The sequence below is a fragment of the Xiphophorus hellerii genome, chromosome 3 (genome assembly GCF_003331165.1).
Source record: "Xiphophorus hellerii strain 12219 chromosome 3, Xiphophorus_hellerii-4.1, whole genome shotgun sequence".
Lineage (NCBI taxonomy): Eukaryota > Metazoa > Chordata > Actinopteri > Cyprinodontiformes > Poeciliidae > Xiphophorus > Xiphophorus hellerii.
Genome location: NC_045674.1, coordinates 25576099 through 25597818, shown reverse-complemented (window position 1 = coordinate 25597818; position 21720 = coordinate 25576099). Strand labels below are relative to the sequence as shown.

Genomic DNA, 21720 nt, shown 5'->3' with positions numbered 1-21720 from the left:
TCCCTCTGACAAGATATGCAGAATTATGTACAAGCACAGGCCCGGACACACATTCCTATTGTGGGTCCAGTAGGAGAAACATCAATGCTTGTTATGGGAAAAACAACTCATATACTTTATAATCAATATAAGACCATGTACCTTCTATGCTTTGCCAACATATCCTCACATTTGTTCTCATTGCAATTAAAACATGCAGCGCCAGAACCAGAACCAGAACCAAACATGAAGAAGCAGCATTGAGCTTCTGTGCACCAGAAATCTGGGACAAACTTCCAGAAAACTGCAAAACAGCCGAAACACTGAGTTCCTTTAAATCAAGGCTAAAACCCCACCTGTTAAGAGTTGCTTTCGAACTATAGTAAATAATGGCTCTTGACAAAATGTAATGTTTACTGGTTTACTGTGTGGTGTCTATTATGTCTTTGTATTTTTGTGCTTTATGTGTAATGTGTTGGCTACCAACTCTCTCGCTGCTTTGGGGTCAGTTTTGAATTTCTGATGCTGTGAAATACTTTTCTTTTCTGGCTCGTCCAGAGTCGAGCCCGGACTAACCAGTGCAAGCTTGACTGTGCGTCATCATAAAACATAGACGTGTGCTGAATAGTGGCTGTTGCTCTTCTTGATGCTCACATGTCGAATGTGTCAATTTTTAGCTGAACGGAAGAGAAGAAAAACTGGGTCCAACCTGAGGCTGTGCAGGTGTCAGCTGAAATGACAGGTTCCTCTCTCTGCGTGATTCTGGATGTTGCTTCTCTTTCCCACCTCTCTGGCCTTTCCGCTGCAAGACCCGTTTCTCCTGCCCACTTCCCTCTGCCACTTTCCTGTGTGTATATGGGTGTTAAATGGATGACCTTTTGATGCCCTTTTTGTGTATCCGTGCTCACTCTCGCCTCCCTCCTCCCCTCAACCTGTAGCAACTGGCCGTTGTCTTTCTCTCCCACTCTAACCATTAGAAAGTTGGAGCCTAAATGAGTATCGACTCTCCCTCCAGTGCTGAATGCTGTGGGTGGGAAAAAAAAAGGAAAAAGAAAGAGAGAAAGACGAGAAGAGTGAGTTGAACACCTAGAAGAGAATGGTGGTGGGGTGAGAGCACGACGATGTGGATGATGGTGTTCATGAGGGCGATAATGATAATGGTGAAGGTAATGACTGCTGGTGAACGGGAGACATGTTGTGCGTGTGTGTGGAGGTGTGTGTGTGCATATGTTGCTGGTACAGTACTGTGTTTTATGTTATAGACCAACACAAAGTAGAGCATAATAGTGAAAGGGAAAGAAAAAAATTGTATGGATTTTATTTAGGGGTGTCAGAGTCAAGAAGATCATGGTTTTTATATTTGATTTCTCTTTTAAAAAAGAAAACAATCGGAAAGCCATGCTTTGTTTTCTTTTCACATTACAAGCACAATTTTGTTATCCTACCTTCGAGTTTGTGGTCAATAACGGGACAGATTTTTGAAAAATATACAAGCGTTGACTATAGAATCAATGTTGATGTCTGAAGTGTAATAGATCAAAAAAACAAAAACCATTGATTAAAAAATTAGACAGTCTTTATTGTCAAAAATTACAACGAAGCAAAGCTTTTCTACAAGCAAAGAGACTGAGATGGAGAACATGGAAAAAAATGCAAAATCATCACCGCTGTTTTGTTTACGGTGATAAGGAACAAACTCGAGACAAAGAAAAATCAAATATTTGCCTCCATCTTTTAGACCCAAAACCAACCTCATGCTAACAATGAACCAAAATCTTAGGACAATGTAGTTACTCTAGTACGCAAAATCCATATGTTAGGCGCTTTGAAAACATATTTCATAAGGAAGAATATTAAAACGTTTGCTTAAGTGGTATGGACGAAAATGAGTCGTTGGCGGCTGTCACCATTGTAAGTTGACAGGAGTAGCACCAAAAAAAACTCCTTTGTTGCATAGCTCCAATCATCTGAGAAAATAGAAATAATGTACACACTGAGTTATAAGAGGGAGACAATATTGAAGACACTCTTGAACAGAACTTGAGACAGGGACTGTCATTGCTGTGCGCCTCAGCCTTCCAGGACGATGTTATGAGAAGCTCCGTCCAGGTAGACCACCATCTCCTCTCCTGCTTGATGCTCCGCCTGCTGTGCCTCGCCGTCCCCGGGGCCCGCACCGCCGTACACCGCCTCCTCTACCTGCAGGGTGCAGTCCTCCAGCTCGGTCACGATGTAATGGGTTCCCTCGTCGTTGACGATGACCTGGGTAAGGCCTTCCTTCATCATCTGGGAGGCGGCGAGCTTCAGCACCTCCTGCATGTTTTCGTGGCCGGCCTCCTGGATGACCTGCACCTCCTCTTGCTCTTCTTGCTTCACGTCCACGGCGGCGTGGGCCTCCGTCGAGGCTTCGGGGGCCAACACTTCGTGAACGACGGTTGCCTCTCCTTGCATTTTCTCCTGATGGCCCATTTCGCTGACGGCGGTGAGCAGAGCGTCCAGAGCGGTGGACGACTCGGAAACGATGTGACTCTGACCCGCAGCCGCATGCAAGTCCTTCCTGGCATCCCCGGACTCCACCACCACGTACTGGGTGCTGCCTCCAGCCAGGTGGGCGCCTGCCGAGGCCACCTCCCTGCCCGAGGCTATCACTTGTCCGTCTTCTGTGATGTGGAGCACTTCGGCCACTTGACCGGCCATGGCCAGCGTCTGCAGGGTGGCGGCGGCCGACTCCTCCAGGGCCTGGTCGATGGCCACGTCCTCCTCACCGTATCCCTGGATGATGATGACCTGCTGGACGGCCTCTTCGTGGCCGGATGCCTCCGACGAGCCTTTCCTGTCCTCAGGCGATTCCACAGACTCGGCCTCCACAAATGTTGCTCCTTGGCCTTTCAGACGGCACTCGAAGGACTTGGACACAATACCTAGTGAAAGACAAACGCATTCATGTTACGTTTTTGAAGAGTCGTTCAGAGAAAACCAAAACAGAAATGAAGCAAGATCTGGAAAGGCGTTGAGTGTGGTTTGAGTCAGAAACTCAAAATATCTCATCCTTTTTCCAGTCCCTATTTTCTGTGGAAGTTGTTACTAAAGAAAAGCATTCATCATTAGCTATTTTCAGTGTCAGTGTTTCGCTTAAAGGTAAAGTCAGAGGAAGGACAGAAATGTAAGAAACTATTTAAAGGGAAAGCCTGTCTAGACCTGTCTGAGAGTCAGTGAAGCAGCAAGAGAGCGAGAGAGAGCAAGACTTCCTCTGGAAACAAGAAGGCAGACTGCTAGAAATGGATCAAGGGGAAAAAAATTATTAACTAGTGACCAGAGTTGGACTATTTTGATTTGTGATTGGCTTGTTGGATAGTGAAAAATCTCATCTTTTGTGCACCAGAGAACGAACCATATCCAAGAGCTAATATGTAACCCTGACAACAACACTTTTTAGTATGGAAGTTATTACTTTGAGAAGAAGACTCAAAAGTTATTTTCAGTATCTGTAAAATGTTCTTCGAAGACGTGAAAGAAGCTGTGTGAATGTCGGGAAGCCCCTTAGTTTGAGAACTAAGGGGCCAAACTTCTTAGTTCATCAGGAGATGAAAGGAAGGATAAATGGAGCAAAACAAGGTTGCTATGGTTAAACTTCCAAGTCCTTTGATTATGTTTTTCCGGACTTGGAAGTCTCAGAGCAAAAGTACAAATGTCTGTTTTCTGGAATAAGCACAGAGACGGGTGTTTAGAGTTAGTCATGCTAACCGTGCTAATTGCTACATTAAGGTGCAAAATACAACTTAAAAAGATGATGTACGTTTGTCCTTTTTCGCAGAGGCACATTATTTTACAACTCCGCTGCCTCACACACACACAGTGCAATGCCTCTGCGCATAACATAAATAGTTTGAGCAATTAATTCTTTGCTAATGTCAAAGAGAAATCTGAATAAGCTAAAAGTGAAACTAGCAGGTAAAAATTGGACAAAAACTGGAGGTTGTTGAATTGTTGGTTCTGGTTAGTGAATATCTATTCGACTTGCTTCGTGTTTGCATGCATGCATGCATCAACGTGAGAAGGAATACGATGGGAGGAAAGAGAAAAAAATAATCATGGGAAGCTAAAGTGACATTAAAGACATAAGATGTAACACTTCACATATTTGTGTCACTTAGAGGCTTGAAAGCAGAGAGAATATGGAGATACTCTGCTGCTGCCGGAGGGCGGTGAGATACAGCTGCTGCTAATTGAGCCACACTGTGCCCTCTCACATCACAGGTTACCATGGCGTTTCCAAGGTGATAGGAACAGTGTTAGAAATGCCATTGTTTAAACAGCGCCTGGCTCAGACACTTGTAGGCTAATCTATGCAGGAAAAAAGGGGATTTGATTTGAGACATTTAAAAAAAAAGAAAAAAAAAAAAGGTGGGAGCCTCTGTTCACGACTAAGCTGCTGAAAGCTGAACTTATTTTACAACAGGTGAGAATAGGCACAAGTTCCTGTCCGGGAGAGGAGCTTTCTAGGTTTATGATACCTTGTAAAGTCTCCAAAAAACTCAAATCTTTGTAATACACCAAAACTTTTTTTTTTGTTGTGTTTTTTTGCTTGGGAGGAGTTGACATTTAGAGATACAAGGTTTGCACCTGAGGGCAGCTATGGGATCACACAAACAGAACGGTACATACAGAAACAAACTCATCAATCACTGATGCTCCCGTCGTCCCCTGACATTTAATGTCCTCAACTCACAAGGTTGACGATGTGATTAGAAAGTCAGACTCGTGCTACAAAGTGGATCTGAGCCATCGCCCTCTTCTCCCTTGTGAATTTAGACTCAGACGTGGGAGCTCTAACTCCCAACTCCAAACACATGCGGTCGCCACTAATTCTTCGTCAGCAGTCTGACAGTTTGTTTGCCCTGCAGTTTCAAGAAATGAAATTTTCACAAAATCCTGAGTCTTCTGGACTTCTCTGAAATACTCTCCACCAAAACCTCTTGTTGCGTTAGCCCGTCACATAAAACTACACATTTTTATTTCATAGGTCAGCTAAAGATGAGACATTCTGACTGCTCATCTTTCTCTCCGGTATAAAAACTCCTATTTCTTCTCTTGCGCATACACCGTGACACACGCTGGGGATATTTTTGACTCTAAAGTACAGTTTTAAGTAGACAGCGATGAAGTCGTTCTCGTTTTGGAGAGGTGAGGATGAATTCTGACCTAAAGCTAATCGAACCGCTTTTTAGAAGAGACACAAAGGAGTGACGTTCCAAAAACATAAATATACAGTGCCTTTCAAAAAGTATTCATAGCCCACGAACTCTTTTCACCTCACTGCACATTAAATGGACTTTATGTGCTATCCATCCACCCATTGTCTGTCCTGGCTTGTCCTTGTAGGGTCACTGGTGCCCATCTCCAGTGGTCATTGGACGAGAGGCGGGGTTCATCAAGTCGCTAGTCCCTTGAGGACAACCACACACACCTCATGACCACTTTCGGCTAGCACCTAGCAGTGTGATTCAACTCATTTCAAGTTAACTCTCTACAGTTCAGGTGGTTTTCCATTACAATTGAGTAACAACTCTAGAGGGTGGCGTCGTCACCAGAGTCCGACGTGATCTGACACAAACACAACCCAACAATGGAGGGCATGGGAGCTATGCCGTAGCTACATCTGATGTTTGTGGCTTTTTTTTTTTTTTGTCAGAGTTCCTAAACATTAAATTCTTCCTAAACATTAAATCACCACATTTCTAATGTTTCTCGACCACTTCTCTAAGGCCATGTTCAAAACCGGAGGAAAAGAAAACATTGCATTTCAAGTAAGACGTATGTGTGTTGATCTCTATTATTCAGAATTAGTCAAAAGGTTTCAAACAACCAGGAATGCGACAAACAAGACCGGATGGATAGCCAAGTTTATTTTGCTACACACAGTTGAGGAGGATAACAAGGAAGGTAAAAATGTAGGAATATGCTACTGCAATAAAAACTGTATTTATTTTAAGGGTTTTATGACACTTAAAAAAAAAAAATATTTGTTGTTGTGCATCTCCATCTCCTTCAACATAGTGAAAAGGTATTCTTAATTTCCTCATGACCAAATTCACCCCCCCAAAAAAAGACCTTGCAGTGAGGTTGCTGCTCACTGCCAGCATTGTGTGGTAAATATCAATTCAGACCCCTCCATTTGCACCTCTAGTGACAAGCCCTGTAGTTAGAGAGTGGAGGGAGTCAGCACTGTCACAGAGAGCCAGAACAGGTTGGCATTTTGAGAAGCGGAGGTTACCTATTTACACAGGAGCTACGGGGCCGATGCTAACTGCCTACGCCGAAACGCTGCGAGCTGAGAGGTCGGCTTGCAGGAGACAATAACTCTATAACTGTGCAGCTTCTTCCCGCATTACCATAAAAGCTGTTTGAAAGCGAGCAAATCTGAGAGAGCGGTGCCATTTCAGGTTGTTAAACCTCTAGATTCTCAGCTTTGAGGCCTGAATTTACAGGTGTGTGTGTGTGTGTGTGTGTGTGTGCTGGAATGTGGGTGGCGTAAGAGTTCAGCCTTTATTGTTGCGTTGTTTGAACAGTGTGTGCTCCCGCACTGCATTCATCTCGGTACGTGCCTGCCTATGCGAGGGTTTCGGAGTGTGTGAGCCGCTCTGCGGTGGGGATGGCGGGGCTAGCGCGTGTCACATTAGCCACGGGGCGCTGTCGGCGGGCCACCGGCGGCGGGCCCCGCTGAGGTTTATGGAGTGTCACTCAGTCGCCGCGGCCGTGAATCAAGTTAATGTTGCAGATCCCATCTCTTCAGTTGTCCTGCGCTCCCGGTGGAAGAACAACATTTGAACAGCGTGATTTGGCCCCGGCGAGAGGCTGATGCCTGTTTAATATGTGTTTTGAGTGCTCTGACTGACTGATTCCTTTAACAGGAAGTCGGAGGGGGAATGAGATCGACACAGAGAGGCAGGCTGCTTTATTGCCTGTGATCTGAAACAAGATGGAGGCTCCCTGAGAGGAATGAAACAACAGGAGGAAGACGGGGAAGCGGAGGCTGGAAGTGACTGACGCTGTTTGGATTGTAAAATGATGGAGGAGATATTTAGAGGATATCTCTGCTGCACAATCACCAATCTGTCTATCCACCCATTCATCCATTCACTTAATGATGTAATACCAGCTGTCCTGAAAACAGCCACACACGACGATGGTGCCACCACCATGCCAATGTGTCGTCATTGTGGCCTGGAGAAGACGTTTCCTGTATGAAGTGTGTTTTGCGTTGAGGGAAGGATATTCTTTGGACAATCTTTGTTCAGCTGTATAAAAAGGTAAAACCTGGACTGGAGAAGAAATCTTTGCCCTTTTTTGTGAGTTTAGGGAGGAGAACATTCCACAACTGAGCTCCAGAGTTTCCCTGAGCTGTTAATAGTGTGCATTTTTCCCGATTGCAAGTGGTAATAAATTGCATAGAATTTCTTGTTGTTTATTAAATCTCATAAGAAATCCCACAAAAATGTTGGTGTCACAAACGGGATTCAAACGGGCTGCTTTCTAAACACGGTATTCAGCTCCAGCGCTATTCTGATAAATGATCGTCCTGTCAAATAAATCCTTTTCATGATTTTTTAAAAAGAAAAAACTGAAATACACAAATTTGCTATTCTACAACAACCCAATATCATTTGCAGCAAAAGCCAAAGAAATATGGACGCAACACAACTATCCTCTCTGTAGAGAGTGAAGTAATCCCTCAGATGCGCTAAATGAATGCAGCAGAAGTAACCCTCGTTCTGCTTGGGACCTTGCTGGATCCCCTTCAAGGACCCTTAAATGATCGCTGGGCCTCAGTTTGACAGCCGTTTCCAAGGTGTGACTCTTAGTGTGGCACCAGGAGGTCAGTGCAGGAGCCTTGCTGTGCTCACTGTGTGACGCGGATGCAATTATTGATCAGCGGATCAATAGACTGGCCTGTGTTGGGAGAGGTGCAGGGGGTCTCTAAGTGGCAATACTTCAGCTTGGAGAGGCCGCCGGGGGAGCGGTCAGACAGCACTTACCAGCAGTTAGAGAAATTAACCTTAACACGGAGACACCGGCGCACACACAATCAATTACACCCGCTGTAATACAGGTCAGCCTCGACGCAAATGTAAGCCCGCGAGCACGCGTTGGCGTAATCAGGGGAGCCGCACGCCCGGCTACATCCTGAGGACAGAGTGGCTGTAATCCCTAAATTTGAAATCAGCCTCAACTGTAACCTCACTGTAAATGCTAATTGGTTCTCAGACGTACAGACAGACACACACCCCTGCATGCACGAAAATAAAAGACAAAGAAATCAACCTGAACAGACGCTACAGCAAGCAAAGTCAATTAAACTGTGTCAAAACTAGAGGCAGAATGAGATGCTCTCCAAATCAATTAGCGGGTCAATGGCAGCACCATGAAAAAGTCAGAGCTTATGATCAAGACGCCACAAAAAGACCTCTTTACAATCCCTTTACCAGACCATTCCCTTCAATTACAGATACAAAGCCACAACCTTTAAACGCAGACGCCTGATCGGGACACAAACATGGGGAGATGCTTTACAGACTAGGAGGATCCTCTATGTGTGTGTGTGTGTGTGGGTGTGTGTGCGTGTGTTTGAAGGTGACACTGCTAAGTAGATAAAGTGTCAGTTCTGGGTGTATCCAGGTCACCAGCAAAGGGGTGAATGACGGCGTGCTCAGGGAGAGTGTGTAAGCGGGTATGCAGGTGGGTGTTTTATTCTACGTCAGCAAATAAGATGTTATTTCATTAGTTTTATTGTCGGTAAATATTTTTTTATTTGTGTCACAGCTTTACAAGAAGCAAATGAAGGTTTTGAGACGTGAAGAGTTATGACCAATTGTGGTCGTTTTCTGAATGTTTGATCATCTTTTTTGGTTGAGCCGCTCGACGACCTTCCCTTGCGTCCCTCTCATCCCCTGGACTCCCTCAAGCAAAGCCAAAAGTGCTACCTGTGCATGTGTGTGAAGGCGTGTGTGTGTGTGTGCAGGTCAGCTGAGGTCCAGTCAGTGACGGCTCTACTTTGTCTGCTTGGGACAGTCGCTACTGTCACCTTTACAAACGCCATGAATCAACGCCACCTAGGACAGGTCGGCCAACCAGAAAGCAACCAATTACACAGTGGCCAGATTGACATCCGGCGGACAGGGTGGAGAGACGGATGGAGAAACGCTGAAAACACACCAAGGACGAAGAACCAGGAGAGAACGAGGACACAGACAGATGGAAGGCCCTCAGGACCGGAGCACCAATGACTCTGAAGGCCAGCGCTAATCTGAGTGACTTTGGCAGGCGGGACTTTGGCTGATAGTCGAAGAAAATGCTGTAGATTAACATTTGACATAATCTGCTTTATTACAAATAAACAGTTTCTCCTTTACTTGATATGGAAGGTTTTCTCCTGCCGGCATTTTACCCAATTTACACATTTTACACATTTTACAGTGCTTCACCTTCAAGCAAGACGACCCTAAACTTGCAGCTAGAACCTCAACGTAACAGTTTAGATCAAAGTATATACACAGGGTTTCTGCATGTTTCACTAACTCAAATTTAAGGCTTTTAAAACCTTTGTTGAAGACTATCCTGAAAGAAATTTCACAAAAGAAGAAAATCGTATGTCTTGCGACGCTCTCCACAGCTTTAATTCCTGGAGTGCCAAGCTTGTTTTTTAACAGAACGGGTTGCCTCGTACGGGTGGGCGACAGAATCGAGTCAACGGCAAAGACAAATGTTCATCCAACTGGCAATAGACCTGCACGTAAACAAGGACAGATGCAAAAAAAAAAAAAAAACACCTGGCTACCTAAAGAGGGAATGTTAGCAGCTCATTAGTGGTAGCTTAAACCGTCTCAAGTCACAGAACGCAATGAAGATGTTTCAAACTTTTGAGAAAAAAGAAAGAAAAATGAGGTAGAATATACAAGATTAAATAGTCCTGCCACAGCAAAATTTAAGACCTGCGATTAACGTATTTAAGGCCAACGTACATGATTTTTAAAAAAGAATTCATGACATTTTAAGGCCTTAGTTTTACACGCATAAATGTAGGTCTTTTTAAGGACGTGCAGGCACCCTGGTACATGTGTTAGACCTAAATGAATTTACAATCTGTGGCAAGACAAAAAGAAGGTTCACATCAAATCGGATTAACACTAAACCATTTAGCAAAGGAAGCGTATGCAAGGATTCCTCTGCAAAAGGGGGTACGACTGCGAATACCACGGGTCTGAATACTAACGCTCACCAGACTTTCAATCTTATTTGTTAAAAGATCCACCTGTTTCCTTCCACTACTTTGCGTTCCAACAATCCAAGTCAAATACATTGCAGTTTGTGGTTGTAACGTGACAGAATGTGGGAAAAGTATTAAGTTAACATGGTAAGGCAGCGTAAAAACCCTCCACAGTTCAGCATCGTCTCAGATCGATGGAGGAGTTTGAGTTGGCTAGGAAAACACAACTCTGTCCCAAACACCTTTTTTTTTATGTGCAATAGAAGCAAGGAGGATGAATCATTGTTGCTTACAAACCTCCTATTGTGGGATCATTTTCAGCTTTAAACTCAAACCTTTACAAGTAGACTCTTAAATATTTCTCACCGCGCTGCCTGGAGAAAGAAAACAAACAACAGCAGCAAGAAAAAAATAAAATAAAAAAAACCCTCCAGAATACAAAACAATATTTGTTTGTTTCCTGGTACATTAAGGCTTCCTCCCACACACAGCTGAGCAAACTTTAGTCATATTTTCAGAAAACACACCAAATGTCAGCTGCTCGTAATCAAGAAGCTGCCGACTCTGTAATCCGGTAGCGCGAGGAGAGCGCCGTGTGTTTTAACTGACAGTAACCTGAGCAGCAGAAGTCAGGAAAGTTAGGCGAAATTTATTCTAACCAAAAGACTTTTGTGCAAAAAAAAAAAAAAAAAGGACGAGAAACAAATATTTACCTAGAGAAATGTGCCACGTGTTAATAAATTGAAACAAAACTCAGTATATGGCAGGATGAGACACAGCTGCAGTCAGAAGTGAATAAACACTTAACATGAAGCTTTTAATGATCTATCTATCTATCTATTACAATTATGTAATTTCAACCGCAATATGTTTAGAAGAAGGCCGCTCAGTAGCATTAGGGTTAGCAGAGCTGCTTTAGCATTGTTTCCGTGGTTTCAGGTTCAATTCCCAGCCTGTTTTCTTTTGGTATGAAGTTTGTACGCTCTCCCAGTGCATGTGTGGTTTCTCTTTGAGGTTAATTAGTCTCTCTAGTAGAAATGTTTGCAACTTCAATTACAGCAATGAAACCAAAATAAAAAATCAAAAAGGTACCAATAGACTGATGAAAAGTTGTTTTTATATACATGCATGAATAAGTTCCTCACCAGTATATTTGCATCAAGCTGATCCAGACACTACCATGCTTGACAGTTGATACTGTTTTCTTTAGTTTAAACGCCTGAGATTGATATTTAAACATATCTTTAATCAACAGCTCAAACTTTTAGATTTTTATTTAGTTCCTTCAAGTCATTCTGTGCACTGGCCAGTCTGTGGACTGACCACAAACTGGTCGGTCCCAGTAGAAGATGCATTCTTTTCAGGTCTGAAAATCTACCGTTTCTGAAATTCAAAAGTTTGTAATCCAAAAACCCCCAAAACTTTCTGTCTGTCCGTGGTCGGTTCGCCGTGTGCCGCTCTGAGGACAGTCCTAGTACCTAGTAAGTACTGTTCTTTATTTTCATGCCAACAAAGAGAAACTACCAGCAATAAGTCCTGATCACCAATCAAATCTTTATGTTGAAAATGATTGCAGTTGTAATTTTGGGCAAACCATTCCACCCTGGGAGAGTGGTTAAAAATAAATTAAGTAAAAGTTAAAAAAAAAAACATCCATGTCCCTGACCATAACTGTGAAAACATTTTCTCATAAAGGGGTCATTCAGACAGAATACTACAACAACAAATCCTCCCCTAAAACAATGAAATACTGTAGAGAGGGCTCAAGAGGTGAGTTAACACACACACGCACACCCCCACACGCGAACACACACACACACACACACACAGAGTGGAACTGGTCGGAGGAAACGCAGGTCAGTGTCCTGCTCTCAGCTCTTTTTCTGCTGACAGAGGATGACCCGGAGTGAGAGTAATCTGGTCCACACTAACTCTATCTACCTCCAGTCCCCCAGGTCGGTGCCCCCGGAGAGACGGAGGGAAACACAAAGAGAATGAGACAGAGGGGAGGTGAAGAGGGAAAAAGGAGGTGAAGAGGAGACCGGAGGGAGGCGAAGAAGAAAAATATATATAATGAAGAAAACTATCCCGGCGTTGATCTCTCAAGACAGCTTTCTCCTGCCATTGTTAAGAAAACTGTGGTGCGGTTAAAACAAAAACAAAAACAAAACAAACAAAAATTTAAAAAACCAAAACAGAAAACTATTTTCAGCTACTATATTACTGGAGATGAAAGTATCATTTTTTACACACAAGTTTAGTTTGAAATTTGTATCATTTGCAAAAACTAGTACCCTGTATCACAGCTGCATTGCAGTGCAATATTAATTTAAAAAGTGAAACTGCTACATTTGTTATACGCAGAATGATATATTTGAACGGCCTATTTCTATTTATTTGGATGATTATGGCGTGGAGCTAATAAAAACTTAAAATTGTACTTCTCAGAAAAATGGAATATTATATAAAGCAAAAAAGAAGGATTTTTAAAAACAGGAATATAGTGTTGAGGCTTTCATGGAGCAGAATGCTGACTTGACAATTGTCCAGCAGACTGCACCTAAAAAACAAGCCACAAAGCTAGCACTGTATCCAGCTGCAATAATGGAAAGTTAAGTGGAAGGAATACCTACGGTAGAAAAAGATGCACAAGAAACAGATTGTTTGAGAATCAAGAGCTTGAAAAGATTCCCAGCAGCTGGCGTAAAGCTGGAGGTTGTTGCCAAAGCAACGGCGGCGTTCGTCACACCTTAGCAGAACCACATTGTGATCCCGTCCATGCCCTGCTGCACTGATGCAGTAATTCACACTAAATGAGAATCCACCGAGTTCTGAATGTGAAAACTTTACACACTTCTCGGCCGGCCTGCATTTACGCATTAAAATTTACGCATTAAAACCCGTTTCAGTTTTGAGTTGCAGTTAACGAGTTCTTAATGACATTAGCATTTACAGAGATGCGCCTTTATTTGATCTACATCTCCAGGAGCTTAAGTTTTTTTTTATTTTTTAGAACATTTAAACAATTAAAACCAAATCATTTCTTATTATTTCTGCAGTCCAAGTTCATGAGCCCAAAACACGAGCGCTAATCGTTTCCTGGAGGAGCACGAAGGCTTTACTAGACAGTTAGAGGTTTCTCCATGCATTCAGCAGCTTTTGCAGGAAAAAAAAATAAAAAATGAAGATCTTCGTCTCGGAGCTCAACCCTTGCGGCCTTGAATCGCGAGGGCAAAGTTAGAGAAGACTCACCTCGCGCGATACGTGCAGGCTGCTGGAATTTTCCCTGGCTGACTGTGGATCAAAAAGAGCAAACGTGTGGGAGGCTGATGCTGCCGCTAACAGAAAAAGGCCCCTCTCCTCCCCGATCAAGCTCGGCGCGCCGGCCGCTGCCAGGCAGAGGGCGTCCGACGGCGAAAGGCCCGACACACCTGACGACTGCGGGGTCACGTCGCTGATTGGACGTCGTGGAAAAAAGCATCACCAGACGCATCGTTTCAGGTTTGAAAATGACTAACCAGACATGACTAATGTATTACTTTGGCTTGGAGAGCGGTTATTTCCCCTCATGCCGCAAATCAACAGCTATTTGCGACTCTCCAGATGAAGGTCAGGGATGATCCCGGCGTGATGGCCAGGATGCAGCAGGAAGAAATAAAGAAATAAACGTGTGCGTGAGCCTCAGCCTGGCGTCCAGGGAGGTTGACATATGGAAACAATAACAAAGATTATAACACCCTCCTTTTCTTCTCCAACTCTTCCCAGAAGACGTCCGTCCTCTTGTTTTCTGTCCCGTTCCCTTCTTCCTCCCTCCCGCTCGTCTTCCTCTCAAAAAGCTCTGGAGGTGGACCTTTGATTGCTTCTTTAATTAGCAACGTCAGGCAGCTCTGTGGATTTACTGGCGATGTCAAACTTCTGCAGATAATTGCATGCCTCTTCCCTTTCTCCCTCCCTCCATCATCCCTCCATCCTCCTTTCACATCCCTCCCTCACACACCCCCACCGCCTCCACTTCTTCTCCCGGCTCCCCATCTATCCCTCTCAGTAACTCTCCCATGATTTAATGATTAATTATGGATGTGAGTTGGAGAATAAAAGCTTTTCGGCTAATCAAAGTGAAATCCCCGCTCCCCCCACAGCTCCCCACCACCTTTTTTTTTGGGGGGGGGGGGGCGGGGGGGTAATTACAGTGTGAAGATAATGTTGCTGATGTCTTTTTGTTGCCGGGGCCCCGGACGACGCGCTGATCCGAGGTCCGTCATGGTGGATGAAATGAATGTCGAGACGCGACAAACAAAGAAGGCAAAGACGGGGTTCTTTGAAACGTCGCAGCAGAAAAAGTCCCGACTGGGAAACAAACGGAGGAAACGACCAACCTGACGACGCTAAACGGATGTTTGTCTTTGGAATGTTTCGGTTTAGATGTTTAAAGGTGAAACTTGCATTTTTTTTTAATTAGTTAATCAAAGCAACAATTTACCCGACATCATGCCAGGAAAACAATGGTTAAACCCGACTGTCACACTCAACTTTCATTTGATTTAAAAAGTAAATGTTTCTAATGAGTGCCTAACTGTAGGATAAGCACGTTGAAGCGCTTATCGTTCCTAAATGTTGCTTTTTTATGGCGTTTTTACTGCATTTCAAGCAACTGCAAACAAATTATGACAGAGAATTCATTATTGGTGAATCCGTTCCAGGTATAAAAGCATAGCTGTGTTAGAGGTAGAATCTTTTTCTTTTTAATCTGTGAGATTTTTCACTACAAACATTTCCGTATGGGAGGTAATAACAAGTCTATATTCTTTGGCAAAAAAACAACTCCAAAAAACATTTTTAAAACAATTTCTCAATTTTCAGTCACAGACTTCAACTTATTGGGATTCCATAATCCTTTGAGACATTAGAGTGCAAAGATCGGACATAAAAGAACAAAAAGGAAACGGTTTTCAAAACGTTTCATTAACAGAATTCTGAAAAGTTTACCTGAGATAAGACTTTATACAACCATTTGTTGCTGAAATTAAAGTTGCAGGGATTTTGGGGAACATTATAGACTGAAGCTGTTGCCTATTCTTCAACAAACACAGCATCTATGATTAGCTCTTTTCAAGTCTCGTCACAAAATCTCAGTTGATTTCAGGTCTGGACTTTGACTGGGCCATTCAAACACACAAATAGGCTTTTGATGTAAACTGTGGGGGTCGTGACTCGTCTTTGTGGGCCTGTTGCAAACTGCAAAGAGGGTTTCTTTGAAAGCTTTCTGCTCGTCACTTGACTTGGATAACAGTTTCGCTGCCAACAGATTCTCACACCTGAACAGTGGATCTCTCCGCATCGTCTTGACCGCTTTTTTGATTAACATTCTCCTTTCCTCCAGGCACTCGCGGTTCAGGTGGACAGCGCGTCTTAGTTGTTTCAGGTTGCGGATTGGAAATCTCTGCGAGATGTCGAAACATTTTCACTAAACCCCCGAGTTTAAACTTCCCACCAACTTTCTTCCTGACCGGTCTGCTGTGTCTGATCTTCATGTTGCCGTTTGTTCACTAATGTTCGCTGAGAAACCTCCGCAGGTTCTTATGTGTCTCATTTTCTTTTTATTTCGCTACTGTACACGACTTTGTACTTTCTACCACATCTCTGCGTTTTATTGGTTTAATATTTTGTCATTTCTGCCGTTTTTATAGCCAGGTGATGCTTTGATTGTCTCTTTAGCAAATACTCTGGAGAAACACAAAATCTCACCAAATACTGTTGGTCTCATTCCTATTGCAAATTGATTTATTCTTTTTCTTCCCATATCTGAAGTTATAATAAGGGACATAATAAGGAAAATAATCTTAAATCAAGCTCTCATATCTCAGTAAAAAGTTACTTATAAGTTAGTCTCGCCTTATTTCAAGTGTACTAACATATTTGCACTAGAAACCAGACCGAAAATACATAGTAAGATTTTGTGTTTTTGCAGTGTAAGGTGTTTTTTTTTACCCCTTCTATCCTTTGTTTATTTTTCTTTTTTTTGCCTGTGTAGACTTTGAAAAACTATGTGTATGAATGGTGCTATGAAAACAAACATGCCTTGCCTTAATCTGTGTTGCTCCGTCTCACAAAAATCCCTACAAACTACATCAAAACTTGCGGACAAAATGAGGGGGAAATTTATTTTTTTTTTAAATCCTAGAATTCTGAAAACGTTTGAAATTTCTGTTCCAGTTCAAACACACAGCAGGAGAAAGCATTCTTAATGTCGCAGAAACATGGCCGACTGAGCTGCATTAACCTTAAACGGGGAATATGAAGTAAAATCAACATTTCCTATTACAACACGACCGATCCCCGCTGCATTGAAGCTGGCCTATAGCTCTATATAGAAAACGTACGACGAACCCGTCCCTATTGTGTTTCGTCCCCCCCCCCCCCCCCCCCCCCCCCGCGCCGTGTGACTACGCAAAACACACACCTGCGAACGCACCGGCGTGTTTAGCCGAGCCTCTCCCGATTCCTCTCTGCCGTATTTGCTGGGTGTTTACCTAAAAGAGGCATGCTGGAGATATTTATCGTCCTGATGGCTCTATATATAGGGCTGGAGGAGCTCGGTGAGAGGAGACGCAGGCACAGTGGGAGGCTGCTTCTCTAATCTCCATCTCCAAGGCTGACAGGCCTGAGAAGGCCCTAATGAATGGCTCTTTTCATCTGCACGCCTGTGTGTATGTGACAGTATAAATATTTAGCAATATTGGAGTCAGCTCGTGATTTTACACAGATGGAGTGATTGATGGCTCAACCTCGCCACCCAATCCTGACGCATGCCAAAGACCGCGGTGGAGATGTTATATAAACCAACACAGCCTCTCTCTCCGTCATCGTCTCCGTATCTTTTCACACTGCCTCCTCTGCTCTACGCCTCCTTCCCAGCTTGTCTTCTCGCTGTCGATCCGCCCTCTGTGGCTCTGCCAATTTGCCTCACTGTTGAGTTTCTATCATACGGCGCACCGTCTCTGCGGATGTACGACAGGGCTAAATCAGACGAAAACAAGCTGACAGGGAGGAAGCTCTGAGAGGGGCGGCGATGGAATGATCTGCGAGGAACCGCTCCGGTATTACAAACTTATTAGGGAGAGTTTGTTTTTTTTCCTCATTAAGCTCTCGGAAACACCTTAAAAGTTGTTTTTTGTCGAGTTTCACGGCGTTGCGTGTCGCAGATGCATTCCAAAAAAAAAAAAGTGAATATTAGCTACTTGTTATTCACCGCGTCAAAGAGAACTCATGAGTGAGAGCTGTTCTACATGTATGAAGCAGGGAAGTATACACACACACACACACACACACACACCAATCCATGCACATAATGCTGTCATCTGTGTCAGAGAAAAGCCAGACCGAAGTCGTTTTGAGATACAACCACACACACACACACCCACGCCCACACACACCCACACACATACTTTCTGCTGCCAATATGTCACTGAAACTCTAAGCAGAAATGGTGGGAGGGGGTGTGTGCGTGTGGGGGTGTGTGAGCAGCGAGACTTTCGATGGTTCTCGACAGCCAACGTGGGGACATTTTGCGAGAAAAATCCAGAAAATTTCATCAGATTCCAAAGATTGATAAGAGCTACTGCATAAAAAAGTTTAGAGAAAAGGTCAGGATAACGTGTGGGAGTTGATCTGATATATATGACATAGTAGTGAAGTTTTGTTTTGTGTGCGTGTGTGCACCACATAGACTTTCTATCCAGCATCTCCTCAGCCAATTAAACTAAAACACAAGAAGAAAATCCCTGAACAAATATATGAGGGCTTCAAGTAGGGGTGTCGAAGATGTATTAACCTTGTAATTGCCTGTGTAAAATACGCTCCCCTTGGTAATGAAATTTCCTGCTTTAATTTGAAAAAATTGGGGAAATATCTCTGCTTTTTCTTCTTCTTCTTTTCTCCTCCCCCCCCCCCACTCCCACCCCCTTGATGTGTTTTCCCATTTAATTGCTTTTAAAACTTCAATCTCGAACGCCCCCTCAGCTTGTACGCGGGGAAAGGCCCAGCGCCGGACCGCCACATCTATTAATCTAACTGTCCTACGTCGGAATTAGCATTCAAATGTGATCGGTTCCACTGCGCCTCACCCGCCGCTCGCAATTCCGACAGAATCCACTCCTGTGCAATAACTACAGTGCCCTCCAAGCCGCGCAGCGCCTTCGCTCTCCCCTCCCCTGCCTCCCTCCGCCCCCGTTTTTGCTTTGAGAGCTATTGATTTTTATTTGTTCTGTAATGAGAACAATTAGTCTTGTTCCTGCCCTCTTTCATCCATCGCCTCCGAGTTCCCGTGGCAGTGCCACCCATCCGGCCTCCGCCTTTAAACCCAGCTGGAGATTTGTTCACCGGGCAGAGGACAGGCGCCGTGCGCAGTCTGAGTCACAATCACGGCGAAGAGAGATAACAGAGGACCTTTCTTGCTCTTTTTCATCCGACTGTGGCCTAAATCTTTAATGCGCAGCTCCAGCCGGAGCCGTTTGAGGAACGACGCTCTCGGGTTCTGAGTGGGTAGAGGAAGACTAAACTAAATTTTGACGGACTGCGGCGTCTTGAAAAGTTACTCAAACTCAATTTATCCGTATATAGATGAGGCAGCCCAGCCTAGAAGGTATTTGTAAAGTGGAAAGAGCAGCAAAGTGCATTAGTACGATCTCACTTTTACTTTGACACTCCAAAATAAAATGATTTGGAACTTTCTGGTCAACACGCAGAACGGAAAAGTAACACCGAACACATAGTCTCCATGGTGAAACACGGTGGTGACAGCATCATTCTGTGGTGATGCTTAATTTTCCCCAGTGGGAACAGGGAAAATGCATGGAGTTAAATACAGAATGATCCTTTAAGGGGCACGTGTTACCTGAGAGCGGTGGCAGAGGCTTAATTTTTTAAAAATGAGCCTAAATAAGCAGATGCACTGTCAAATTCAATTCAATTTAGTTTATCTAACTTAATTTAATAAGCTGGTTTAATTTGACAAATTTAAGTCAGTCTTACTCAAATCATCTAGTTACTTCAGATAAAGAAGGGAACTAATACAGAGCCTGTTCCTTTAAAGGTTATAGTGGTCTTTGTAAGAGAGCAGTCAGATAGGAAAGTAGGTCATGACAGAGAGGGAAAACATGCAGCTAAGGTCATCAGGCCGGGAATCAAACCTGTGACGGCGGCGTCGAGGACTAAGGTCTCCTTATGTGGGTTGTGCTCTACCTCTGCGCCACCACAGCACCCTGGTCGGGACAGGATCTGTCCCCGGTGAAGCTTGTGTCATGACGTGAGACGTCGGATACGAACGCGGCATTGAACTTGATTTTTTCCAAGTAAAGTCAGAGTAAAAAGTTCCTTTAAGTTAAAATGTCATCACTAAACCAAAGGAATTAAGTGAGATTAAGGTAAAAAAAAAAAAAAGCCGATAACATGAACTACAGCCCAAACACACGTTTTAGAGTGTAGAACTACATCTGAGTATTATTAGAGGAAAGTAAATTAATATGTTAGAATGGCCCAGTCAAAGTTCAGGCTTAAATCCAAGTCAGAATTTGTTCAGACTTAACCTTGCTGCTTCAGTCTGAATGAACTTAAGATATGGGCTAAAACTTCAGACTGATTCACCTCCAATTTATATTTGTAGCATACTTTTTATCACCGTGTATCCTATTTTCTTCCCCTTTTAAACTGTGCACTAAATTGTGTTGGAACGCCACAGAAACCCTGATTTAAACACATTAAAGTTGGTGGCTGTAACAAGAGGAAATATGAAAAAGATCCAGTTTTATAAATACTTCAGGAGGAGGGGGGGCACTAGATCTCTTTAATATTTAAAGAAAGTTTTCAAGTGTTTTTTCCTCCTTCAGAAAATTGATTTCCATTACAAAGTCTGGATTAAAACTCCCAAGCAGGACGTAATATAATAATGACAAAAAATATCTTATCTGAATAAACTCCTTATTAATCACGGCTGGAGTAAAACAGGAACGAATTGCCTCCTATCTATCATGCTGGATGTCTAATCTCTCATTTTATTAAAAGGCTGATGTCTCCTCCGTCTACCCGGCCGACTCTAATTGATGTGGTTAAAAGAAATTACTACACTCCAAGTCCGTCGTGGCTGGTGTTAACATGTATCATAAAATGTGAAAACATAATAAAACACTCAGATCTATCCATTAGGAATGCTTTAATTTCCGCAGAGGCAGGCGAGTGGCAGGCAGGGCTGACCGACTAGCAGCCGTCAGCGAGGCTTTAGCCTCCATAAACCACCTGATTGACAGGGTGATTTGTGACTGACTGGATAAGCGACAGGCTGCTTTCAACCTGTACACAAGCAAGGCGCGCCGCCGCCGCCGCCGCCGCCGTGCTCATGCGCCGAGTCGGGTCCAATTGCAGCCGAGGCTGGAGAGAAATGAAGCATCTGAGAGGGCCCATTTCTCTTGCCAAGCTGCCTGAGCCTTACTTACCCTAATGATGTATAATAGCCTGCAACTACACTTAACCTGAGTATTACTGTGGCAAAGACTGAGTGGAAGAGGCACAAACACACACCCTTAAACACACACGCTCACAAAGAAAGTGTGGTTTTTCTCAGGACTCTGGCAGACAACAACTCGGCACCAGGCCTGGTTACCGATACCAAAACCCGCAAATTAAAGATCTCTACGTTAGAAACCGGAGAAAGTGGAATTCTGCTCTGACCGAAGCACAGAGTATTAGCACTGACTGTCTCCTCGCATGTTGCTTTGCACTGCCACTCAGCTGGCTGAAAGATAGCTCCGACACTTTTACTCGATTACCATAAGAATATCACAGTACGTTCTCAAAAGCTCTCTGCAAAACCAGTTCGACCTCAGTCAAACTGGGAGTATGGCATCCATTTGTGTTTGCAGAACTACCTTTTTGTTGCATTTACAGCTCCAGGATTATGAGCTACGTTTCTACTGGCTTTGCGTATCAAGAACCTGAAATGTTTGTTTGTCTGATTGTTTTGTAATGATGTCTCGGCTTTAGTGGTCCTTATTGAACAAGAAATAGGGAAGAAAGAAAAAGGGATAAGCAAATGACCTGAGAATGTGAATCCCACTCAGAACAACCGTGTTGAGGACTATAGCCTCTGCACATGGTGAGCGCGCTCTACTAACTGACCCACCCAGCACCCTGACATTGAAATATTTGACATTTCCTTTTGGCAAAGTTGCTCACGCTTGACTCAATTGAACGGAGAGAGTCTCTGAAGAACGGTTTTCAAGTCACTCTACTATAGTTGCTACCAGCCTATGGTAAATAGTATATTTGTGTAGCATCTCATCAACTCCAGAGAACCCCAAGGAGCTTCACACTGCCTTCAGCCATTCATCTATTCATGCACACATGCACACATTCACATTGGTATGTGAATGTGCTACTGGATAGTAGTCACAGCTGCCCTAGGCGTGGCCCTCTGACCAGCAGTA

The 21720-nt window shown here is 43.7% G+C and overlaps 1 protein-coding gene across 1 annotated transcript in view; it reads right to left on the bottom strand.

The window, feature by feature from the left end:
• Positions 1 to 1537: 1537 nt before the first annotated feature.
• znf407 (zinc finger protein 407) overlaps positions 1538 to 21720 on the bottom strand; it is a 199643-nt gene continuing 179460 nt past the window's right edge. The window contains exon 10 of the mRNA XM_032558852.1: positions 1538 to 2900. Coding sequence (XP_032414743.1) covers positions 2050 to 2900 — 851 coding nt within the window. The 3' untranslated portion in view covers positions 1538 to 2049. The remainder of the gene's footprint in view (positions 2901 to 21720) is intronic.